This window comes from Tauraco erythrolophus, chromosome Z, assembly GCF_009769465.1.
Source record: "Tauraco erythrolophus isolate bTauEry1 chromosome Z, bTauEry1.pri, whole genome shotgun sequence".
In the NCBI taxonomy this organism is placed as follows: Eukaryota; Metazoa; Chordata; class Aves; order Musophagiformes; family Musophagidae; genus Tauraco; species Tauraco erythrolophus.
Window position 1 is genome coordinate 88,190,543 of NC_141496.1, and position 25,715 is coordinate 88,216,257.

The window sequence follows — 25,715 nt, forward strand, 5'->3', positions numbered from 1 at the left end:
CTCATGGCTTGTAATCCATTCCTCAACATAATCCTACAGACACACTCTTTGTTTCTTGTTTTGTGGCAAGTTTCTGTTGTACACGTTTCTGTCCGTTTTTATAACTAGCCAAGAATCCTTGGAGTTTTGACTGGATGGATAGAAGTAGTGGCTAAAGGGAACTTAAAAACCTTTAGAACAGGCACCAGCCTGGGGGTAGGGCGCATCTGAGCTGTGTAGGAAATGCTAAGCAGAAAGGCAATGGCAGCAACCCGTGTGAACTGAAGTTCTGCCAGAGCCGTCAGGCTGTGATGCTGACAAAAAGGCAAAGAGAAAGGGGCTACCTGAAGCTCTCACACCGTTAAAACTGTGCATGCCACAGGTGTCAGCCTGGCCCAGTGCAGAAAAAAAGCTGCTACAGGACAGAACCCTGTTGAGCCATCAGAAAGAGTTGATGCTTTGGAGATGTTGGCTTACGTGTGCTTACGCTTGGTGGCTCGGTCCGTGTTGTTCTTTCTCTTAGCACAAGCAGTGTGATTTTGGAGGGTGGGGGGTCAGGCTGTCTCAGGACTCACACTGCACTGAGACTGATGAGTCCTAAACGGTTTTTGAACAGGAGGATCTGTTCAAAATACATTAAAAGAGGGATTGATTAATTATTGACTAGTCTTGGAGGTTGATTTATTATGGTTTCGATTGGGTTTATTATCTGGGAAAAATGTTTTTGTCAGTTCTGAGAAGGAATAATAAAGCCAAATAGGGCTGAGCAAAATGAAAAGCAGCAACATCCTAAATGTACAGTTATTATTATTATTATTATTGTGATTTAAGTGGATTTTTTTAAATGGTCTTTTTTTCTATTTTCATGGAGTCACTTGTTTTTATTTCAATGCAGGATTGTGAAAGTAGCTCTGTTACTAAGGTCTGATTACCAAAATACTCTTTTCCTCCATATAGTTTGTTTTTCTATAGAAAAATGCTCGTCTGTTTGTACAGATTGCTGGATGAGTATCCGGTACTGACTTCCAGAGTCTTTGATTCCCTTAGGGCTGTGTAATGGCTGGAAAAAACGTTGGTGATGTCACCTCTTCTCACTAGTAATTCATCAGCACCCGGTCTTTTGCAGTAGATGCTTTCATCTTGGGAGGCCCTTCAGAGGGATTTGAACAGACTGGATCGTTGGGCTGAGGCCAATGGCATGAGCTTTAATAAGGCCAAGTGCAGAGTCCTTCACTTGGGGTATAAAAACCCCAAGCATCGCTATAGGCTCGGGGGAGAGTGGCTGGAGAGCTGCCTGGCAGAGAAGGACCTGGGGGTGTTGGTTGACTACCGGCTTGATATGAGCCAGCAGTGTGCCCAGGTGGCCAAGAAGGCCAATGGGATACTGGCGTGTATCAAGAATAGTGTGACCAGCAGGAACAGGGAAGTGATCCTGCCCCTGTACTCGGCACTGGTGAGGCCGCACCTGGAATATTGTGTCCAGTTTGGGCCCCTCGCTTTAAGAGAGATATTGAGCTCCTGGAGCGGGTCCAGAGAAGGGCGACTAAACTGGTCAAGGGGCTGGAAAATAAAACTTATGGGGAGCTGCTGAGGGAGTTGGGGCTGTTTAGCCTGGAGAAGAGGAGGCTGAGGGGAGACCTGATTACAGCCTACAAATACTTGAGAAGGGATGGTGGGGAGGTGGGGGAAGGGCTCTTTATGTTAGTGATGGGTGATAGAACAAGAGGAGATGGGTATAAGCTTAGTCAGGGGAGGTTCAGGTTGGATGTTAGAAAATATTTCTTCTCTGAAAGGGTTGTCAGCCACTGGAATAGGCTGCCCAGGGAGGTGGTTGAGTCCCCATCCCTGGATGTGTTTAAGAATAGGGTGGATGAACTACTTAGGGATATGGTTTAGTGGGAGATTAGGGACAGTTGGACTGGATGATCTCTAAGGTCTTTTCCAACTTAGAAAATCTATGAAATCTATGAATCTTTTAGAGAGGATGGAAGGAAGGGGGGAAGGAGGGAGGGAAGGAAGGCCAGAGAGAGGGAAGGAAGGAGGGAGGGAAGGAAGGAAGGAAGGAGGGAAGGAAGGCCGGAGGGAGGGAAGGAAGGAAGGAAGGGGAGAAGGAAGGAAGGAAGGAGTAGCATTCCTTGGTCTTCAGTATGAAAGGCCTTTCCTTTTCTGTACCTCTGGCTTTAACAGGCGTTAGAAGGGCCAAACGCAAAACGTAACCTGCCTTCTTTACACTAGGTGTTTGTCATGTGTTGGGGGATGTCTCTTTTCCTGCTGAAAATGATGCTTAAGAGAAGGAAATCTTCTAATTAGGGTGTTAGGAGGATGCTAAGGGATGTGTTATAAATTTTTTTCTAATGGGACAGTGTGTTGCTAGATCCAGAATGTGACTTCGCTGTTGGCACTCTCTTGCATTTCTCTGTTTTCTGTCAAGTTTGAATATGTTAAAACATTTCTGATATAATAAAACAACATACCTATGATGATAAGAAGAGAAAGTATGATTATAGCTAGTAGAACTTGCGTCGTAATTACCTTGCTTTTCTTTAAAGCTTTGGTCGGCTGGTGGAAAGAGGAATAAAAATTAGTATGAATGCTTTTATTTTGAGTTGATTTAACTGAATTAACTCATTAACTGAATAAGAAGAGTTTGTGGGGTTTTTTTCAAAAGAAAGGAAATGAAGCATATATTTTCAACTGCAGCAAGAAAGGCCAATAATAATGAGAGCTGGCTTACCGGTTCAGAAAAGTCTGGTGGGATTTGGTTTTTGTCTTAGCTGGTTGGTTAACTAGTGATTTCTACTTGTTCATTATATACTGACTTTCTTCACAGCTTTCATAGCCAGTATAAACTTTTTTCCTGGGTTTATATTTTGAGCCTTTGTGGAAATAATTTAAATCTAAAATCAGACTTTTTTTACTAAATATAATTTGCTTTAACTATTCTCTGTTTAATTAAACCCCAGTATTCTTGAATCTAAGAAGTCCTCTTCTTTCAGTCCTCTGGTTGAACGTAAAGAAGGAGAGTTCAAAAGCAGTGGTTTTGTTGTTTGTGGTTTGTGGTTTTTTTTTTTTTCATTCAGCTCACTTTTACGTTCTGGTTGTAATTTAAAGTTTACTTGAAAGATTTTAATAGTTTCCTGCTGTGATCTGCCTTTTCAAAGTGGAGAAACAGATGTGTACATTCAAAAGACAGCCTTGAGAACATAACTGTAATTTATAGATAAGAGAATGGGTGTATTAACTCATTATCAAAGGCTAAGATGGGGTGTGAACTTGCAGTACATCTACAGTAACCGCCATGTACAAATGTTTTCCCGTGATAAAAATAAGGTGTTTTATCCTTTGAAAAAGATCTGTAAAACTCTCTCACACTTTTCATATTTTCAGCTGTGTGAGAGAAGGCTTTCCAGAACAGCTGATGCAGTAAATTCATATCCTCCTGTACCCTGAGGTGACTGGATTGTCCACCCATATCCAAAGTTATAATAATCCACTCTAAGGCCAAAACGTAAAAGATAAAGATAAATTTGTGTTGGATAATAGCATTACAATGAGACCAATCTATTACAGATACTTGGAATTTGTAGGTACCATCTTCCAAGAGTCAAGCTAGGAATGTTGTTATTTTTATTACAAAAGAGATGATGTTAAAATGAAATTTGCTGTGACTGGGAGCTGAGATATGAAAGTCTTATAAATCAGACTTTAACAGAATGGTTTACTTACGTTCTGGAGCTTGTGTGTAGAATCTGGCACAGTTTGAGATGGAAGATTCAGGAATAACCCATTTGAGCTTGATCTATTCCCAAACCTTAAATACCTGACAGATTTTTTAACAGTCAGTCTGGCAAAACCCCCTAACTGTTTGCATGCATGAATAAAAGATTATTGGTTTATAATTTTAGCATATAAATGTATTAATGGTTTGAATGTAACTCAAAAATCCAGTATTTGCCTTTAACTGTAACTCTTTGGGAACAGCTCTTATGTAGTTATTTCCATTTGGTTCAAAGACATAAACTAATTTTTAAGTGCTAAAGTCTCTCTCTTCTTTCTTGTTCTAGGATGTTTTTGTATTCAGACATGAACTTGCTCTCCTAAGAATATCTGCCTTTATGGGTCTAATAATATTAGGTGGAATAAGTGGACTCTTTTACACTCAGCTAATGGGTATTTTCACTGTAAGTATCTCATTTTAGAAGTATATATCAGTTTTATTTTGAATCAAACTAATAAAAGCAGAAAAGCAGATTGCATTTAAGGGAAGAATAGAGAAGCACTATGAGGCAGCTATTTGGTATGTGCTCTGTCAAGACTTGTCTGAAAGCGAGTCTTAAGAAGCCTTTTAACAAACAAGTGCCTAATAATGCACCTATCAAGGCAATTTTCTCATTTGAATTAGCAAATAAAACCATACATTGTCCTCAAATTACGAAGCATACAAGGTACGTATTTGTGGGGTTTGACCTTTGTTTTTATTTTAAACTCTTATGTGCCCTGTTCTCAATTATACTTTGTGACAGTAAGGCCCACTGATAAATCATACATTCGGAGAACACAGACTTCTTGTTAAGTATTTTATTAAATATGTGTACTTTCATATCTCTTCAGTTACTGAACTGTGGAATAGAATCAACAGTTTACAGTCCAAATGCATATTCTGTATTTAAAGGTATGGAAGAAAAATCTTGCGCGTAGAAAACTTTTCTAGTTAAATGAATTTGGTAATGTAATAAATATCTGCAGGCTTTTGTTGCTGTAGCATGCTGTTCTGTACATTAGAAGATAATCACTGTAGTGAATTATTTAAAGTTATCTTGAGAATCCATAGAATTATTTGAAGTACTGCAGTGTTGAACAGTGAGAGTACATTAGTTGGACCTCTGCATATCTGAAAGGGTGTATGATCTGGCCTGCAGAACTTTTTTTACAGGCAGTAACATACAAGATGACAGTATCTTTGTGACTACAACTGATTGAGATCTGTCTGAGATTTCATTTTGGGATTATCAGGTTTTACACAGTATTAACCTTTGTAAGTGCAACGGAAAACCTCCTACCTGTATTATATCATTCATTTGCATAGAATAAAGGACAAAAATAGTTTTTCCTTCTGTTAGATAAAACAATATTACTGCCTTCTGCTCTTTGTGTGGCTGTGGCTATGCTGTGTGTAACTTTTGCCATCTTCCAGCTGCTCTATGAGACTGCCTTCTGTCAACCTACAGGTCTACAGATTTACCTTCGTGCCCCTTTACTGCTGCCTGGTTTCTGTTCCAGGGTCTTGCTGACGAGTTCTCACCTGGCACACAACCTGTGTGTCTGCATGCTCTAGAGTTGTTTTTTTTTTTTCTAATCCAATACTGGATTTTTTTTCTAATCTAATACTGCCTTGCTGGGTATCTATCTGAAGTGGTGCGGAAATCTGAAGTCTTTTCACCCTCAATCCCAGTAGTGGGAGAAGCAGAAACTCAGAGAGCCTTAGAGTTCAAGTGCTGAAATATGGGTGTCTTTTTAGTCTCTTTTAAATGGGTCTATGAGAAGGAACAAAAAGCCGCGTAATCGGTACTACATTAAAACACAGAAATGATACAGAAGAAAACAGGGAACCTAAGTCTGCCATTCTGTTCTACATGCTGCCAGAAGCTGGACTAAATTTTGGCAGTGGCCATCAGCATCCATTCAGATACTATTAGTATACATTAAATAAAAACTCTCAGACTGAACCAGATTCTTATCAGATACACCTGGAACTTGGGATGTTTCTTTTCTGGCACCAGATGCCAACTGTGCTGCCTCTGCAACAGGCATGAATTCCCAGTATGTTGTATCACTGTTATGAGCCTTAACACTGTCAAGCTGCTACTACCACTGCAAACTCTATACTATAAAGTGCTGTAAAGCCCCTTTGTTCTAGGTCAGTTGTGTAATATACTGTGAATTACATCCCATTGCACTTACTGAGCTGGCCACTACCCTGGAACAGATGTGGAATAATAGCATTTTCAAATCCAACCTCCTTTTATGTGCTCAAATCATAATTCTGTGGATCACTGAGCTGCAGTGTGCCTGGATACTCTCTTTTGTGCTCTTTGCCAAACTTTGTGAAACAAACACACTACAGTAATTGTGGATGTGGATGGACCCTGAGAGGCAGAGGCTGTTAAAGTACACAGGTCTTCTGCATTAGCGCCTCTCACTGCACCCTACCCGTAGCAGAAGGGCTGTTGTGCTTGCCTGAGATGGATAACATTTTAGGTTTGTGATTGTTGGGTTGAGATTGCTGGGGAAGTAGAAATCTGTTACTGTGATCCCCAAACCCTAATTTATTCACACCACATGGATGCTGTTGCATTGACTCATTGAAGAACATAGATCATCTAGTTCCTCCCCCGCGCATAGCATTTCTGTGTCAGTAGCACAATTGTCTTCTTCCTTTTCATTCCTTTCTCCATGAGTAGAGAATTGGCAAGAATAAACAATACAGTCATTTTGAGGAAGTCTGCTTGGCAACAACTAGTCAGACTTCAAATGAACAAAGCCAAATCTGTTTGGTGAGGTTGTTGAGGTTGTGCTTAGTCTGCAAGTTTTCTGCGTCAGAAGATCTTTCTGTACAAATGGTTTTTGATTGTCAGCATTGTAGTGTGGGTTCTCCGTGCGTTCTCCATGAGCATTTACTAACAGCTTTGGCTTGCCAATGGAAAAGGCAGAGGAGAGGGCAGCAGGTGAGTGAGCCATTTCTCTGCAGCCTCCCCAAAGATAGACCTATGATGCGTAGAATAAGGAAACAAAGAAACTGGGTATATGCACCCACTGTGCTGAGCACATAGCATGGAAGACATTAAAGTCCTGCAGAAGCAATGAACCGTGATCACTAAGAGACAGTGATGTTCCCATTGTGTACTGGGCTAGAGATCCTCTTCAGCATCTAGCCTTTCTGTATAAACTAAGCAAATCGTTACCTGAAATGAGCTCTATTTAAAATAATGATGAAATTAAGCTTAACTTACTGTAAGGTACAGATCAAAATTTATTTAACAGCAGAACACAATCATCAAAGTGAAGTGGTGAAGACTTAAAGTTAGTTTTAAAGGAACTCAAAACACTTGAAGGCATAGATGCGCACAGTTAAAGCATTTGTGTTATTTTAATTGCTCCATAGCTATTCTTGGCAGCATTAATTTCAGTGATTATTGAAGCTGCCCACTGATATGTGCAAGAGAGGTGGACAAGAGCATGGGCCTTTTGAAACAGGTGAAGCAGAGCAGCTCTTACTTGTGCTTGCGCAGGAAAACAGATAATAAACATTTTCCTAGTTCATGCTCCATGCCTGTGTTTGCAGTTTAACATTAAGCCAAGATTAGTTCCACAGCTCCTGGATAAAAGTTATTTTTAAATCAGCATTGCAGCTCTGTGATCTAAACATTGACTTTGTTGCTAAATGAGTCCAGCAAGTTCAGGTTTGTTGATGTTTAATGTTACTATTTACCTGTGTTTCAAATGCTGCCAAAATTGTATTTTTGGAAAGAAAAATAAACTCAAGATTTATCAAGCTTTGACCCTTTCATAGCAAAACTTCCTGCTTCTCCATAAGGTAAACTTGCTTGACCATCATTATAATTTTCCAGAAACCAAGCCAATAGTTTGTGTATCATCTAAGTAATATAAAGCTAAGGCTAACTTCTTCCAGGAATATTGGATGTGCAGATTGAAAAAATCCCGAGTTCCCCGTCTTTCAGTATCTTCTACATACACAGAACGTGCTCTGCTTTACTGTCAGTATTACAGAAGCAACTTGGGATAATGAAATTGCAGAGTTGTTTGTCCTCCTTTAGCATCATCAGTCATAAGGAACTAGAACCTGAAGGGCCAACTTTATGCTTCATTATTTGTGGTTGATATCCACAATCCGATGGCTCTGCTCAAATGCGAATGATTGGAATATTGCATACATTATGAAGCATGATATGTAGCCTAGGTCAGAGCACTCACGGTGATTCTTCCTATTTACATAAGTTGGTCCTTTTGCCACTGCAGCAAGATGGATAAAGTTGAATGTATGAAATTAATTTGCATCAAGTGGCCTATGTATACAGCATTTTTATAAGCAGAATCGCTCTTTACTAGAATTGAACTAAGCGACAGCTTTACAAGCCGTAAGAACAAGCACAAGTTTTTCATAGGATTTTAAGGGGAAATACTGGTATTTTCTCCTCTTTGATAATTTTTTTTCAGAAGTTAAAAAATGTTGTCCAACTGAACTTGTAGTGGAAAGCATCTGATATACTCCAGCATATTTTTCTGGAACAGGGCAGTAGCTAAAACAGGAAAGCAAAGAAGCACATTGTGAAGTGCAGGTGAAATATTGTGCCATGCGTGCTGGCACTTTCCAGAATTCAGTGATGTTGTGCAGTTGACTGATCTGTGCCTATCGTTGCATAACTTGTCATTGGTTATAATAGTAGATCCATTATGTAAAAGTTCTTTGAGAAAATAATCCATGTAGTCTGCTGTTATCCCATTTCATGTGTGTTCAGCAGATACTAGGACGCTTGTAAAAAATACAGTCTCTGGTAAAAATGAAAACTTTGTAACTCGTGCTTACATTTGGCTCTTTACACAGAGAGTGTTCTTAAGGCTGTGCTGCTTGAGAAGGTGATTAACAGACCAAATTAACCCAACATGCAGTGATTTCTCTGAGTAGGTTCACCGCCTCTTTTATTGCAGTATCACTGTTAGGGTATCATTAGCATGAGGCTATTCATATCTCATCTGGAGGTCCAGGAAGCCAAAGAGCAAGGGAGGTGACTTCCTACAACGAGAGGAGAACAGCTGGTTGGCAAAAACTGTCCTTAGAGGAACTTTTGACATGAATCGCTCTGATGAAGAGGGGAGCAGCTGAGGTGGCCTCTGTATACAGGATTAGTGCTTTCTCCCTAGAAACTAGCATATGTGAAACACACTTCTAGCAGAAGGGACACATGGCTCTCTTCATCCTTCTTCTCCAGTTGCTTTCCCCAGGCTCTGTTTGCTGTTACTCTCATCATCATCCTGAATTTTAACACTTCTTCCAGCGTGTACCTGAGATTGCTCTTGGGGAACTTTTGTTTGGATACTTTGGAAATAGAGGTATCTAAGTTCTCTCTAGTAAAAGTTTTCTCTAGTTTAGAAGTCTCTGAAATAGGGAGAAATCTAAGGTCTTAATTCAGGAACTAATTTCTAGGAAATGCTCTTCTTGAAATCTCAGCATACAATTAGTCTTCTTACTTAAAATTTTCATGTTTCTAGAGAACGTGGTGGAAGAAAACAGTTTCACCCGTGAAGAAAGCACTCTCTGATGTAATTTCCAAAATGATCATGCATTTGTATTGAAGGCCTGCTTATCTTCCATGCTTGGCGCTTGCTTTTCCAGTCCTCTATGCCCTATCATCACTTGTAGTGCAAATTTGAATTTTATATTCCTTCAGACTACTTCTAGCTGCTTCTACTCCTGGAAGCGGTTATTCCACTTTTGCCTCAACCTCTACAGGATTAGAAGATAGCTCTGGTATAGACGCTTTTAAATTCCATGAAGGTAGAAAGGTGTTTTTTTATCTGGTGGCTTGTCATACATAGTAAAAATTCTGTTTATAGCTAAATTATCATTTTGCTTGAGATAGTTCCATTTCAGAAAGTTCTTAAATTTTCCACAAAAAAACATCCAAAACATACACTATCTCGTGCAACTACTGCCTATACCAATTAATGACATGATATTGAAATGGCAAATGCAAAGTTTATGTAGGAAAGAATATTTTGCACTTAACGTAGAAAAAGATCTTGAGGAGCACATACCTGTGTGCCTCAATGTTATTTCCAGTTAGGGTTTTTTTGTAGTTATCCTCACATCAAATAATAAAATTTAATTGGAAGCTAAATCAAATGGTATCCAGAAACTTCCTTGCTTTCTCAAGACATATTTTCTCGTGATGTGTTTTTTAAGAAATCCTCTCTTATTTGAGAGTTTTACATGTAACAGATGCTTGTTTTCCTAAAAAATGCATAACTAACGTATTTATTTGTTGGAAAAGCCATAAATTCACTTAGGGGAAAAAAAAGTCCCTTTTATCAACTACAGGTTGCTTATGATTTGTGAATGTAGGAGGTAAAGAGCTGCAATTCAGGCTCTTTCAAAAAGGTAGAACTGCCAGGATGCTTGTGTATTAGTACAAGACTAGCCCTGGCTTTTGCATTTCTCTCCCTCACGTTCCATTTTTGCTTTAAGCAAGTACTTCTGTGTATCTTTCATGTCACTTGAACAGTTAAACGATGTTAAAAACTATTTTTTCTATTTATACAGTAAAATTCTGACATCAGTTGTGTTTGATCTACAAGGCATTGCTGTCAAACAAGTAGTAAATGCTATGGCATGCTTTTTTAAACAATGGCTTGTCTGATTATTTTTATATTTGTTCATATCTGGTGAGGTTTTAAATTGCACCAGACACTACTAAGAAGTGTTCAGTTTGCGGATCTTTCTTCAGGCCGGTACCTTTTGTGTGTGTGAGGTTTTCTTCCTCTCAAGATCTGTGTTGTTCTTTATTTTGTTGGCTGCCACCTGTCTGAAGCAATCAGCCACTTCTTTCTCTTCCTCTGTACAAAAGGAAAATCCCGTCTTCCCATGGATGGTGGAAGGTAACAGGATAATCAGTTCAGCAGTGATCCTCTGATGTCATTGTGGGAGCCCTGTAAAAGCGGATTATCTGTGACCCAGATAAAATAATTAGAAATTACTTGGACACTTACAAATAACTGATCTACTAATCTCATTTCCAAAGTTAAAAAAGGCCTGTCTCTCAACGTAACACTACCAGATGTTTCAGTTAAACAGCATCCTTTGCAGAGACTAATCTGAACCCTAATTTTAAGGGATTACCTTTGATTGTTTTTTATTTCAAACACTAAACAGTTTGTGTTTGCATTTTTCCATATGTTCAAACAAGGTATTTATCTAGAATTAAAGAATTTTTCTTCATTTTTCCACTATAGTCCCTTAAATATGATTTTGTGTAATTTTTGTGTGTTAACAGAGAAAAAGTTTTAATTAAAATTATTTAGTAATTAACTTGTTTCTCTGGGGCAGAACTATGTAATGGAAGGGTTTTTATAAATTTAACAGATACCATGTGGTCTCTGTGCAAGGTAGTGGATGTATTATCATAAACTAAGTGGACAGTGACTTTATTAATTTAATTAATGCTACCGGGGTTTCCTGTTAATTAACTGTTTGAATGGTGTACCGTGATATGCCAATATCCTGGCGCATCAATACTGTGTGGATGTGGTAGAGAGAAATTTCCCTTTATTTTCTTTGGGGAGGGTGGAAGGCAAAACAGTTTAACAGCTGGTGTTCAGCAGTCTGCCTGGTGCACAATATGATGCCTACCATATAAATTTTTCCCCTTGGCAGCATTTAAAAATGCTCAGATTTGTCAAGTGCTGTGTTTTACTATTGTTGCCGTGTTTCTCCTTTTCACCTGCAAGTAGCAAACATATTTCACTAGCTACTTTTGTTGTACTTGTAAACAGATCTGTCTCCACATGAACATCTTGAACTTACTAATTCATGCATTTTAACTATTTTGCTTAGTGTGACTGATACTTACAGTGAGCGTGTAGTAAGAAAGATAATTGATTTTGCTCAGAGCTTCTTTTCTTCTCAAAAGGACAAAACCTTCCTTTTAAGGAAATTGGAAAAAGGTGGAAATTGTACAAATTAGTTTTCTGTTACATTTATCCCACAGGAATGTTTTCAAGCAGTTAATTTTCTTTAGGAGTATCATTTCATTTAATAGTATAATGCAAAAACAAAATGCAAACAATAAAAATGCCAGTGAAAAATTTGCAATTCTTTGTGCAATCAGTAAGTCAGACAAAATGTTACAAAGGTTGAAATGCAAAATAATGAAAATGTAACTGCAGTTATTCTGTTAATAAAACCAAAGGCCTTTTAATTCTTTGCATGTTTCGTAGAGTTGATCCGTTGCTGTTTTAATATACAGAGTGCACGTGATCTACTTGTGTTAAAATGCTTTTTGTCTTTAAAAATAAGTATCTTAAAAATATTTGTAATCATATCTTTAATCAGATAATCTATTAAATACTGTTTTGATTAGTGAAATACTAAGGGCTTTTCCTGTTTTTTCAAACATGGCAGAAATGTAATCATGGAAGTATTAATCCTCATAATTAAGTGTAGCACAGAAGAAATTAGGATTGGAAGGGGAAATTAGGATTCCCAGGCAAACACATTCTTTACCTGGCTATAATAAAGTGTAACATACAAAGTAGTTGCAGAGGGAGAGCAAAAGATATATAAAGTGTAAATCCAAATAGTAATTTGAAATTAGAGATGTAACTGAAAAAAAGTTCATGTTAATGTTGTCTGTCTGTATCTTCCCCATTATTCTTATCCCTTCCCCTTTTCCTGTCTCTACCTTTAATCCACCTATAGGTAAATCTCCTATTAGAAGACTGCATAAAGTCCTATAATTTAAATTGTAAGGAATTATTGATGTCCTGGTCTTTGAACAGGATTTTGTTAACTGTGTAAAGTCTTTTGTATCTTAACCTTTTTTTTCTCAAATAGACTAGCAATTAGTTTAACATTTTTAATGAATGTATTCTGACAGTCTTAAACACCTATTTACCATCAAAATAAAATTCTAGTTGATTTAAAAAAACCTCTGTCATGAGCTATTTAAAATGTAAGCTTAAATTTAAGTGTAAGACACACTAAGTGGCAAAAGATTTCATGTGTTTTATTTAGATCACTTCATGATTTTAGGTAAAGTGGGAATACTTTTATTGATATTAGTTAGTTACAATTTTATTAAGGAAAAGGGTAAGTTAGAAAATTTTAGTCTGAGTCTTTGTACTGTGCAGAGAGTCAAAAATATCATCCCCAAAATATCTCCTGTTCATCACTCAAGGAAGAAGTCCTTTTACAACTCAGTTATTTTTCTAAATAGTAAAGGAAGTACCTTTAACCAATTGAAAATAAGTAACTATAATAATGATGTTGGAGTTTTCTAGGGGGTGGGTATGTTTCGTTGGAATGTTGCTTGTCAAATTTAGACATCAGACCATTAAAATGGCTTCTGTGTGAGGAAGGTCAGTAGCTAGCCTTCCTGAGCGTTTTTTTCTTAATATCTTTTATCTTAAGAAGGTATGGATAAGTATTGAGAAGAACAGTACGTTTTGTCATGTGCATTGCAGTCATACACCTAACACACCGTGGATTTCGACTGAAGAGAAGCGCATCTTTGTAGATGAGTTCCTAGTTTGTCATCAGATGTTTTTGTTGAATCGTTTTCTAATATCTGACAAGTACTTTGGAAATCTATTCAACTGAATTCATCAGAGCATAGAGAAGTGTAGGAGTATTCCCTAGATATAGCATAGTGTAGCTTCATTTCTCATTTTGCACACAGTTGTCTGATTGAGACATTTAAAGCTAAAACTGAACTAGTAAGTTTCAGGCTGAACCTAATTATAATTGATAAAATTAATCATATTATCTTATGTGAAAAGTGTAGATAAAAAAAAAAAAAATGCTAACAAGTGGCTAAATGTAAACCTAAAATGTAATTAATGCCAAAAAGGAAAATTTCTGAAATATGAAATATTCTTTCTATGAGATGTTCAGTATTTTATATTTGTCAGTTGCTCACCTGTTATTTACATACACACAAGAAAAGGATGTTAGGTAGAAGGAGTGAAAAAATTTTTGTTCAGACAGAAGATATGTTGTCTTATGCTTCCAGATAACAGCAATGGCTGCAAATCCAGGAAAGCCTGCAGCTTTTGTTCGTTTTTTCTCTCTTTCTGCTTCATCATACTATCCTGCTGATTCTTGTATACTGAGTATTTGAAAAGACCGTATTAAGAAAGCATGGCATAATGCTTACATTCTTCTACTGCAAGTATTAAATAGAGCTGTATTGATCACATGTCACTTTAAGCAAACACAGAGGAAAAATTGAACCAGAACTTGTTGCTTTGTGCTTCAGAGGTAGTCCTGTGAGTACAAATTACAGCTTCTCCTTTGGAAGACATGACTCAGTAAGAGGGAAATATAATTTCCGTGTGCTTCTTTCCATGATAAATTAGTTCATGATGAATCCCAGCTTATAGCGCAGTTTGTTAAACAATGCATATGATCTTTTAAAAAAAATTTTTTTTTCAGGCAGTTGGTTATGCTAATTAAATATATAGATGTGGAAGATATATTCCTCTTAGTAGCGAATGCAGGTGCATTCATTTGCAGGTGAATCTTAAGTTGGTCTGCAGAATTCAGTCGGTGCTCTTACATATATCTCTCTGTTGCTTTCTTAACAGTCTTAGCTGTGGCAGTAGCTTACTGCACTTAGACTAGACAAGCTGCTCGTGTAGACTTGTAGTAAGCCCTCAAAGCAAAAAAAAACCCGTTCTTCATCCCCTTGGGAGAATCTGAACCCTTTACACTTTTCCTCTTGTTTTAAAATGGTATTTTGTTAACAATCGCTGTGTTTATTTCCTCTAATTTCTTTTGCCTTTCTCACTAAGGTGTGATGTTTTTTCCCTAGTTGCTTCAAGATGCTTATCAGTGAGTATGTTATGTCTGAATGACCAAGTGCAGGAACAATAATTGTTTCCAATCTGGATGATGACTTTGGGGGTCCAGATGACCTATCATGTGAAATTAACCAGTTGTGGGTTAGCTGGTTTTGTCTTGTATGCAATTTTAAATTTTATGGGATTTTTGGAGATAAGAAATGACTAGAACTCAATTAGATATGTCGTGTTTGCTCATACCAAGTTATTTTCAGCTTTTACATGAGTGCCAATTCTCTAAAAGATTTTAACCAGCATTAGCTGTGGGTCTGGGGAGGGGTTTGAAATCTTAGCAGAGTTCTATTTGTATTAATAGTAATCCAAGCTGATAGTAGATGCAGACAGCCAAAGCCTCTTAGGCTGAACACAGTAATGCTGATGTTGTAGCAAAACCTTGGTATACATCAAGTGCGTAATTAAGACAGATGATGTTCTGGTTGAAAGCCATTCGTGAGATGTGCTGATGAACAGAACACCTTGTCATTCAGAAGAATAGTGGTTATTCTGGTCATCCCGTCTCTAAAAGAAGAAAAATTCGTCTGTTTGAGAAGAAAGTCTGGAATAATAGGCCAAAACTCTACTGTGGCCCTCTCCCTTTCCTTCCTCTCCTGTCTCTGGAGGGGCTCCTGAGTTTCCTGGGGTGCTGTGAAGTTTCACTTTCGAGTGAAAAGGTAAACTGGTTCACTCTCAAATGAAAGTACATTTCAAATGAGCCCAGCTGTTTGGCAGCAGTGTTGGGGGAGGGAGGCTGTGAGGGGAGTTTGGTTTCTTAAGTTCAGTCACCAGCACTTGTTAAGCAGCCACACTTCAGAGATGTTTCCTCCCATTCCCTCACAGCTCTAGTTCACAGCTTTTAAAATGTGGCTATAAATTTATTTTTTTTAATTCTGAAAAAGTATCCCAGAAGCAAAGGATTCACTGCTCAGTTCCAGTTCCTTTACTGTAAAGCAAAAGTATTCCAAAGTAGATGTTGGCATTTTAATGGAGGAAGAAGGAAGGAAGGAAGGGAGGATTTCCTTTGAGTTCCTGTCCAACTGAAATCCTTAGGATGTTTTAAAGGTGTGGAAGCTTCACAGTCTTTTCTTACAGTCATTTTCTGCAGCTCCTGTTTTGGTGTTTTCACTTAGTTCATTAATTTAATGGGTTACAATTTTGAGAGAAGCAGACCCTGTTGAGCATCTTTCAGGTCTTGGTAACATGCCATGATAACAATTAAACAGAAATACAGCCCCCAGTTCTCAACCTAGGAATTCCTCCAAAAATCTCAAATACAGTATTTTAGGCAGCAGTACAAATGTATTAATGAATAAACAATGTGGAGAAACGTAGCAAAAAGCCATATTTAAGGTATTATTTTGTTATGTTACTTCTGTACCCAAAGCTGTTTCAATTTAAGGCTCCTTTTGTAAAATGATAGCATAAATCTTTGACAGCTAAAAATCAATTACAGTCTGGACTAGCCTGCTGTTGTACAAAAAATCATTAGCAATGATTGCTCTCAAGCATACCAACATTATTTTTTACTGTCAGGTAGACAGCTTTAAGTTGACCAGAGGATAATTCCTAGAGGTGAGATGTTTTTGCAGTTACGGAAGGAGCTACAGCAGGTCATGAAAATGCTGTTCAAACCTCACTGGAATGCTGTGGAAGTAATGTCTGTGTTTATTTAGTCTTTTTTATTCAGAAAGCTGTGTGTAATTTTCTGTGGTCAGAAAAAGTGGTGTTGGTTCTGAGAAGAGTTGGACAGAAAGCCCGCCCAAGGAAGCAGAACGTCCCTTGGCTGTGCAGCCAGGTCCAACCTTTAGCAAGGAGAGTGGCTTGTGACTTGTAATGCTTACTTGCCACCTGTGGCAGGTGAAGGGGAATATGCTAGACAGGCCCATAAAGTGGAGAGGAGCAGCAGTTTACCTATGGGCATCGAAACGAGACAATATTTACAGCCTGCTGCTTCCAGTCCTGTCCTCTCCCACTGTTGAGTGGTCGTTCCAGTTCACCTAACGATGGGGCTGGAATGGTTTGTGTAGTCCGCTGTGGGCATGACTTCTCTGCACAAACAGAACTTGTGCCTCCTGGTGCGTTGGCGTGAGAAGAGGGGGCTTCTCTCCTTTGCCATAGTGCTTCTGAAATTCAGCTGGGTAGGTTGTGGGCAGAATTAAGATTCTTGCTTTTTAGCATGTGGTAAGGGACCATGTTCCAAAACTCATCAGAGCTGGGAAGCGGATTTAGAAGGAGAAAATTTGGCAAGGAGAGTTGGGGCCACCCATGTCTGGCAAAGCAGGAAGGCAGCTTCCTGTACGTTATTCCTCACACACATTTTACCCTTCCCCTTCAAACCTTTATGAAGGATGGTGGGAGGATCCCAGCAGTGCCTGCCCTGAATTGGATGCACTGATGGTGGAACAGTCAGGGAACACAGTATGTTTTTATTGCTAGGTGGTGTTTCCAGATGACAACGAAGTCGCAGCCTAATTAAACCCCAGCCCTTGTGTCTGTATGGCCGGGACAATAGAGACCACCTCTTGGTTTCATTCAAAGGCTGGTGTAATCTCACAGGTGCATTATGAGCATGCCTAAATCCATGAACAGTCAAGGGCAATAGCAGGCTGCTATGAAAAGGAGGTGGAGCCGTGAGAAATATTTCCATTATTGTATTTTGGACCTCGTGAGTGATTTGGGTACATAATGAGCTACAAATGGACATTGAAAACACTAATACTGCTGGAGTTAAAGTTGAAGAGATACTCACAAAACAAGCTTTTTTGTTAAATATGTAATGCAAAGTGAGAAAAAAAGTACTATTGTTGGTAGTTTTAAAAGCTTTGTTTAGGAATGATCTGAGCTCAAGTTGATTTGTTAATTTTAAAACTTTGTGACTCATTCAATTAATCATGTCCAGAAAAGTAAAGTATGAATTCAATTTACTGTTAGCTGCAGCGATGCCGTCTTCTCTGCATGTTATTTAGTTTTTATTACATTTTAAAAGAATAATTTTTGAATTTGGTATTTACCTGTGGGGACTATGGAAACTGATGGCGTATTCCTAGTGGTGCTGTTTGCATTATAATACTGACGAAGATAACTATATTTAAACTTCTTAATACCTCCTGCTTTTCAAAATACTACCTCTATTAGTGGTTGCGTTTTACTAAGTTTTCCTGTGGTTATCTCAGTTGAGTACTCCAAGTCTGGTATGGGTGCTTGTGAAAAATATGGCAAGAGTGTACCTTACACACATTGCTTCTAAATGTCCCATGAATTCCTTGCAATATCTGAATTAATTTTAGCTGTAATAATGCTGTAAGTTTTCGTTGATGTTCTGTGGTATGTGCTGTCCTAGTAAAACTTCACAGTATACTTTCACATCATGGTAAAACTGCCCAGTATACTTTCACATCATGACTGTAAAAATCATTTAACGGAATAAATTTGCACGTGTAATCTCACAGCTGTTTAAAACTGATATGGCGTGTGAGTAATAGGTAACCTGCTGGACTAATGCCAAAGCAGTGTACGCTGAGGATGGATTCCCTGCTTTATTTAGTTGCTTTCATAATGACATTTTAACAGTTAGGAGTGTGAAGAAATACTTTTTCATTGCGTTTTCTTTTGTTCAACAGGACACGACAAGTATAGAAAAGATGTCAAACTGTTGTGAAGACACGTAAGTGCTGTAAAATGTCTATGTTTATTTGCTGAAAGGCGAAAGGAGTAGCTGCTTTTTTAGCTGTGCAAGAGAGAAAAAGAACAGAAGGCACTGTTAGGGTTATTTCGCGTGGTAACTGTGCTTTGTACTTCCTATCTCTAGCAGCGGCTCACTGGTCTTTTAATATTGGTTGTACACAAAGTAGCCTCACATTGTTCCCATTCCTTCCAAAGCCCGTGGAACTGTATTTTCTTTCAAAAGTACAGATCAAAAGACACTTTCTGCTGTGTCTTGACATACATTTCATTGATTCTGAGGTTCTCCTCTGCTTCAAAAGTCAGCTTCGGTTGATTGACGACACAGATAGTTTCTCTTCTCCAAAGTTACGTCTGAGCTGCATGCTGTAATGAAAGAAAAGCTGTATTTGTGATGCTGGGACACAATTCATCAGAGTCCAGTAATGGATCCCCAGCCAACCTGCATTGTTCTAGCTGACTGAAGTGCACCATGGGCGTGCTGTCTTTCACTAATAATGCTGTCTTCTGTAGATCGAGGCCCCGAAAGCCGTGGCAGCAGACCTTCTCAGAAGTTTTTGGCACTCGCTGGAAGATCCTGTGGTTTATTCCTTTCAGGCAGAGGCAACCACTGCGAGTTCCCTACCACTTTGCCAATCACGTCTGAACAGATGGATGGTGGGCACAGATGGGTCCTCCATGCTGGAAGTGCGTTGCAAGTTTTGTGATAATAGGACTATGACAGTCTTCAAGTCAATTAAAATCCACCCACCAATCGTAGGCATCACAAAGTGCCCCAGGCGTTATTTTAATAATGGTCTTGATTCTGTTCTGAGATTGATACAAGTTGTATGTTTAACTTTTAGGCATATTTACTTTCAAATTAGCTTTCCAAAGGGATTTCTTTCGTCTTTGCGGTTAATATCAAAACCAAATGACTGGAATGCAATCTTACTGTATTAGTTTGATACTGCCTCTTTTTAATTTTTTATTTTTGGTAGGAAACACTGATGTTTACATTGATTGCTAGCTGTCCCACAAAGTGTCTTATTCTGCCTTGAATTTTTTTTTGTGATTTTCTCATAGGTCTCTATAGGTAATATTGGTTTTTTTCATGCCCTTTTTTTTTCTCTGCTATGTGTGTTTAAAATTCCCTGATACTGCCATTTATTTATGATACACAACAGTAATCCTGCAGCACTGCACTATCAAACATAACATTTAAATCAGGCAGACTTCTTCCTAAGCCTTTCTCAGAGAGGTTTTTATAAATACATATAAATGTATGTGTTTATATAGAGATCTTATGTCTTACAGTTATCTTTCTGCATAGATAGCGAAAAATATTCTTGACTTTATGTCAATAAAAGTGATAAAATGTTCCAGGGTAAAAGATGCAGATAGAAAGCATTTTTTTCCCTGTGTTCTAAGGATTTCTTTGCAGTAATTCCACGAAGAAGTTGTATGGTGCAAATACTAGAATAATTACTTTCTAAAAATACAGATTTAATTAGTTAGCATAATGTTCCATAAAGAAGAGTATATTGTCAATAAAGTTATAAATTTTATAGTTACTTTTGTGTAGTCATGATTAGCTGGCACTGGTCAAAGTGTTTGTATATGGGAAATATATGTGAATGTATTTTAAAAAATTTATACATAAATACAGATATTTGCTACTAATGTGTAATAAAGTGTATTAACTGATTTAATAGGGTACTATGTTGATAGATTGTTGTGGGCCCTTTAAGTATGCAAATAGTTAACCAAAGAAAGCATCCTTAGGCTTACATCTGGTAAAATGACGATTCCCAAAGTACTTGCTCAGCTTTGCTGTATCTGGAAAAATTATGTGATTTATTATAGCCCTCTATATTAGGAAAAAATTTTTTACCATGAGAGTTGTAGAACACTGGAACAGGTTGCCCAGAGAGGTGGTGGGTGCTCCATCCCTGGAGACGTTCAAGGCCAGGTTGGACGAGGCCCTGAGCAACCTGATCTAGTTGGAGATGTCCCTGTTCCTTGCAGGGGGGTTGGACTAGATGACCTTTGAGGGTCCCTTCCAGCCCTAACCATTCTGTGATTCTATGATTCTATGATTCTATATCTATACAGATATCACCATGAGATGTTTTCCATGCTTGTGATTTTTGAAAGTTCTGTGAATTTTTGTGAGAAATTCACAGCCTCAGTGTTTTCAGTTGTGCTGCTTACTGTGTTTGTTGTCTGGTCTAATAGGACCAGGATCCACCTTAAATGACAGCATAACAGGATAATAAAAGGTACAAAATCAGGATGTGACATACCTAGGTTGTGTTTGGAGAGAGTAGTAGTTCGTTTGTGATCAGTTTGTTCAAAAAGGAGAGCTAGATTTGTCATGACAGTATTCCCAATGAAATTTTAGATCAGCTCTTTTAAAATGGCAGCACAGTCACTGCCAGTGTTGTTGAATTGACAGATTTTGAAGATCCATTGAAAATTCAGAAAGGTCCACCTTAAAGATCACTTGAATTTTGAACTTTTGTAAACTTACAACATGTGAACCAACTTTACTTTCCCTCTCCTTTTAAAGAATAGATGCGATATTTTCATCGTTTAAATTTGAAGCCTAATGTTCAACTGTGTTTTCTCACAGCATTTTTACACGTGAGTTTAGACTCTCTTTAAGGTGGTATTAGCAATATTTAAACAAAAGAAAGCTTGAGGAAAGTGGGTGGAAAGGCTGGAGCGGTGCTTGAAATCAAAAGGAATGTGCGTATACATTATGAAGTAATGGCCATATTCTCCTTTTTTAAGGAATTCTACTATTACAGTCTCTGTGAAGCACATATCAGGGGAATACCAGCAGTTTTGTTTTACGTGCTAATGTTTAAATCCGTTTCATGAGCAAGGCATAGTAGTCTTTTTCAGTTTGTCATGGCAATCAGTTATGATAGTTAGTGGATCATGCAGGGCTGAAGCTTGATAAGGATGAGGATCAAGATTTTAACTATTCTCGATACTCACTGTGGGGACATAGAATTACTGTATCGTTTCAGTTAATTCAGCTGTGCGTGGAGAACCAAATCCGTAAGCCAGACCCTGCCCGACGGTAGGAACCTGTGTTAAAATTGTTTCTGTTTATTTTGTGCACGCGGTACACGGCGATGTAACGCGACCGTTAGGTTTGAACGCGCTTTGCGGGGATGAAAATGCGGGAGCAGCCCACACGTCACCTCGCGTGCCACATCCCGGAGCGCTCCCACAAAAACCGAACGCGAAGGAGCCGGCGCGGGCGCGGCGCCGGTGGGGAACAGGCGCGCTCCCGCGGCGCGCCCTCCCTCGCTCCCCGCGCGCCCTCTGTCGGCCATTCGGCGCAGCGCGCGGGTGGCGGGAGCGGGAGTGGCGGGGTTGGGGGTCCGTGTGGGTGTCAGGAGCGGGAATGGCGGGGTTGGGGGTCCGTGCGGGTGTCAGAGTGGGAGTGGCGGGGTTGGGGGTCCGTGCGGGTGTCAGAGTGGGAGTGGCGGGGTTGGGGGTCCGTGCGGGTGTCAGGAGCGGGAATGGCGGGGTTGGGGGTCCGTGCGGGTGTCAGAGTGGGAGTGGCGGGGTTGGGGGTCCGTGCGGGTGTCAGGAGCGGGAATGGCGGGGTTGGGGGTCCGTGCGGGTGTCAGAGTGGGAGTGGCGGGGTTGGGGGTCCGTGCGGGTGTCAGGAGCGGGAATGGCGGGGTTGGGGGTCCGTGCGGGTGTCAGGAGCGGGAATGGCGGGGTTGGGGGTCCGTGCGGGTGTCAGGAGCAGGATTGGCGGGGTTGGGGGTCCGTGCGGGTGTCAGGAACAGGATTGGCGGGGTTGGGGGTCCGTGCGGGTGTCAGGAGCAGGATGGGCGGGGTTGGGGGTCCGTGCGGGTGTCAGGAGCAGGATTGGTGGGGTTAGGGGTCCGCATGTGTGTCAGAGCAGGACTGGCGGGGTTGGGGGTCCGTGCAGGTGTCAGGAGCAGGATTGGCGGGGTTGGGGGTCCGTGCGGGTGTCAGGAGCGGGACTGGCGGGGTTGGGGGTCCGTGCGGGTGTCAGGAGCAGGATTGGTGGGGTTAGGGGTCCGCGTGTGTGTCAGAGCAGGACTGGCGGGGTTGGGGGTTCGTGCGGGTGTTGGGAGCAGGAGTGGCGAGGTTGAGGGTGCGATGGTGTGCTCCGTGGCTCCCAGTGCTCAGCGCTGGAGACCATGTTGGGCAAGGAGAGCCTGCCTGTCCCCGGACACAGGCGGGAGTGCCGCGTGCCGGGTCTGTCTGGAACATCCTCAGAACCGTCGGACTATTCGGACAATCAGTTACAAGTTAGAAATCAAAAATCCCTAAGTTCTGTCACGCTTCCTTAAGTGACCAAAAGAAGAACCTCGAGGCTGAAGTATCAAATATACGTTTAAGTAAATGACCTACGTGGAAATCTTGCCTGGTTCTCAAATGAAAACAGTACACGTTTCCACAATGTGAAAAATTGAGAAATTCATGTTTGCTCAAATGTTTTCGTGTTGTTCAATTTTTTTGGCAAATATATTTCTTCGTAGTCTCCTATTCATCCTTAACATTAGAAATTAATATATACTATGATTAAGGCAGCTACTTTATTTTTTATCCTGTTTCTGAGTATATGGAGAAGAGTAGGCAGAATTTGGAGAGGCTTCATTTGTAGGGGGCACTGAGCTTTATTCTTTGAATGACAGGCCTCTAAAAGTGTAAAAAGAATCAAGATTTTTTTTTTTTATTTTAGCCAACGATCCTATCATGTTACTAGTTCATCAGAGTAAAGTTTCTGAAACTGATTCTTGGAAAGAGTTGTTCCAGCAGAAAAAGATCAAGTAGACTTTTATGATCTAATATTTTATATCCTTTAAACCTTGAAATCTTTGAAATGCTTTGAACCTTTACTTTCAAACCTTACTTCTTTTCCTCCAGCTCTTCTTCCTGATTTTTTGTTTTAGTAGAAACTGCATTCTTGAGACTAATTGTTACACATTTAAAAAATCTTACAGACAGCACTGATGAATTTCATCCTAATACATCAGAACTACCCATGCTTTATTAAACACAGTGGGTATTAGCTATGAACTCAATATTCAGGTTCCTGAGAGATACAGAAACAAGTCAAAGCACTAATGAAAAACAACCAGAAAACACTTGAAAATAGCGGGTTTATATGCAGTATGGTGTAGCTCCTGGTAGGACTGAACAATGCTGTGTTGCTATCTCCTTATAATATCAGAGATCAGAGATTTCATTTGAAAAATCTTGATGTCTAAAATAAAAGATTCTATATTAAATAATGTTTACCAACCTATCCTCTGATCTATTGGTTTGAAGGACAGGTTCCGTCAAACAGCTGGTAGAGTAGTTGAGATACAGAATCATTTTCAGTCTTGAGGAGGATTCACGACTAAGAAACTGTCTAAGAACCAAGTGGTAGGATGAATTTTGAACTGGACAGCTGCTTCCTTGTTTTGAATCTGAAGTGGGCTGATGTGAAGGGAAGATTCATAAAAGCACAGAGAAAATGGAGATGGGGCCAGAAGAGTTGTTGTGGTTCGTTGCCAAGGTTTACCAAATGGAGTGAGATTGCAAAGAGCAGGAGTTACACAGTTAGATGCACTTGCCATCATTAGGTGATGTCTTTCAGTGTTCACAGCTATCCAGTTTTGTTCAGCAAATGGTACTTTCCAGAAATGATGAATTCATGTTTTGTTTCGTGCTAGAGCGGGCCATAGTATGCCAATGTAAGGATTTTTTGTAGGTGGCGAAGACACGATTTCTGCGGTACTATGAAAGAGAATTCAAGTCAACTTTGCACTCAGATGAAACTTATTGCTAATGAGCTTTCTGTAACCTGAAATTGTTTCTATAGTTTCTGAAATTGTTAGTTAACATAAACCACTTTTTTGTAACGCATTATTTAACATATTTGGCCAGCCTTCCTGCCAGCAGTACGTCCCTTATAGCTGAGTGTTTCTGTCACGTATTTATTTGAGGATGCAGTCACTTAGATGTATTACTGAACTTGGCCATCTCCACCCTTTGTCTTCACCACACACTCCATTCTGCTGCAGCTCACAAATAAGAAGCCAGTGTAGCTTTGTCACAGAATCACAGAATGTCAGGGATTGGAAGGGACCCCAAAGGATCATCTAGTCCAATCCCCCTGCCGGAGCAGGACCACCTAGATCAGATCACACAAGAACGCGTCCAGGCGGGTTTGGAACATCTCCAGAGAAGGAGACTCCACAACCTCTCTGGGCAGTCGGAACAACCATATCACAAAGACAAATACTATTGACTGGCACTTCTCAAGATCTCGACTGGAAATATCACTGCCTTCCTTAAAAGTTTTTATGGTGGAGTCTCGATCTTCTGGACAAAAATCATTGCTTATTCTACATATATTCCCATCAATAATGCTGTATTAGCACTTCTAAACTATTCCTAAAATAAAAAATAAATGTACTTTATGAAGAATAAGAGTTGCACAAAACAATGTGGTTCTTAATTACTACCACCTAGTACTTCTCATCACTTCAAACAATGCTGAATAATGTTTATACTGGACTTGTTGAAAATTACGAGATCTAACACTGATTGTGCCTGAATGGCTAATGTATGAGGTGACTGGCTGAATAATATCAAAACAGGGAACTTAACTCTGGTATTCTTTTAATCAAATCTAAAAGTGCAAAAAGTATGTCTAGCTGAGAAAAGATGCATTGTCTTCTATTTCTCTTTCTTTATTTTATTCATGTAATATTTCTGTTTTTTCTTTTTACATTGATTTAAGTTATAGATTATTTTTTCGTTCCTATTGAGATTTCTTATGTACTGTATTTTTTAGAAATCTTATTTTTATATAACAAAAACCCAGTTTCTTTTTCTCCTCTGGATTTAATTTACATTGGTTTAAGTTGTGTAAATACTTTGCTAATATTTTCCAAATCTATTTTTAGATTTTCCTAATTCTTTTATAAATTACTCTCATTACTCATTTTTTTTTATTGTGACAAGAATAAGCTATAATCCCAAGTGATCATTTTCGAAAACTGAACTGTGAAAAATCACTGAATAGTTAGTGAGGTACTTCTTATCTGAGCTTTGTTGTTTAATTTAAGAGAACAACTGAGTGCTGGTGGAAGCATTGAAAACTTTCTCTGTTAGCAGTTATCTATTGGTGTAACAACACTAGTTACAGTATTGGTTAAATTTCTTGCCTAAATAATTAAATTATTTGTATGCTGCTATACTGATGCATTAACCCTCCTCCTCCCCCCCCCCCATCCCTTTTGTTTTCTTTTGTTTTGTGGTTTTTGGATTATTTTTTTTTTTTCTTTCTGCTCTTGTTATGTAAGGTGAAAACAATCAAATCTCTAAACTGTGCTGATCAGGGGGTACGAGCGCAGGAATCTTCTGACATATTTATGCCAAGACGGAGTTCA

The 25,715-nt window shown here is 39.2% G+C and overlaps 1 protein-coding gene across 3 annotated transcripts in view; it reads left to right on the forward strand.

Moving 5' to 3' along the window:
- Positions 1 to 19,200, forward strand: part of ZDHHC21 (zDHHC palmitoyltransferase 21) — a 31,138-nt gene extending 11,938 nt beyond the window's left edge. For all 3 annotated transcript variants that reach the window (XM_009990512.2, XM_086629607.1, XM_086629608.1), the window contains 3 exons: positions 4,044 to 4,160; positions 18,231 to 18,274; positions 18,805 to 19,200. In XM_009990512.2, the coding sequence (XP_009988814.1) occupies positions 4,044 to 4,160; positions 18,231 to 18,274; positions 18,805 to 18,937 (294 nt within the window). In that variant the 3' untranslated portion in view covers positions 18,938 to 19,200. The remainder of the gene's footprint in view (positions 1 to 4,043; positions 4,161 to 18,230; positions 18,275 to 18,804) is intronic.
- Positions 19,201 to 25,715: the final 6,515 nt, after the last annotated feature.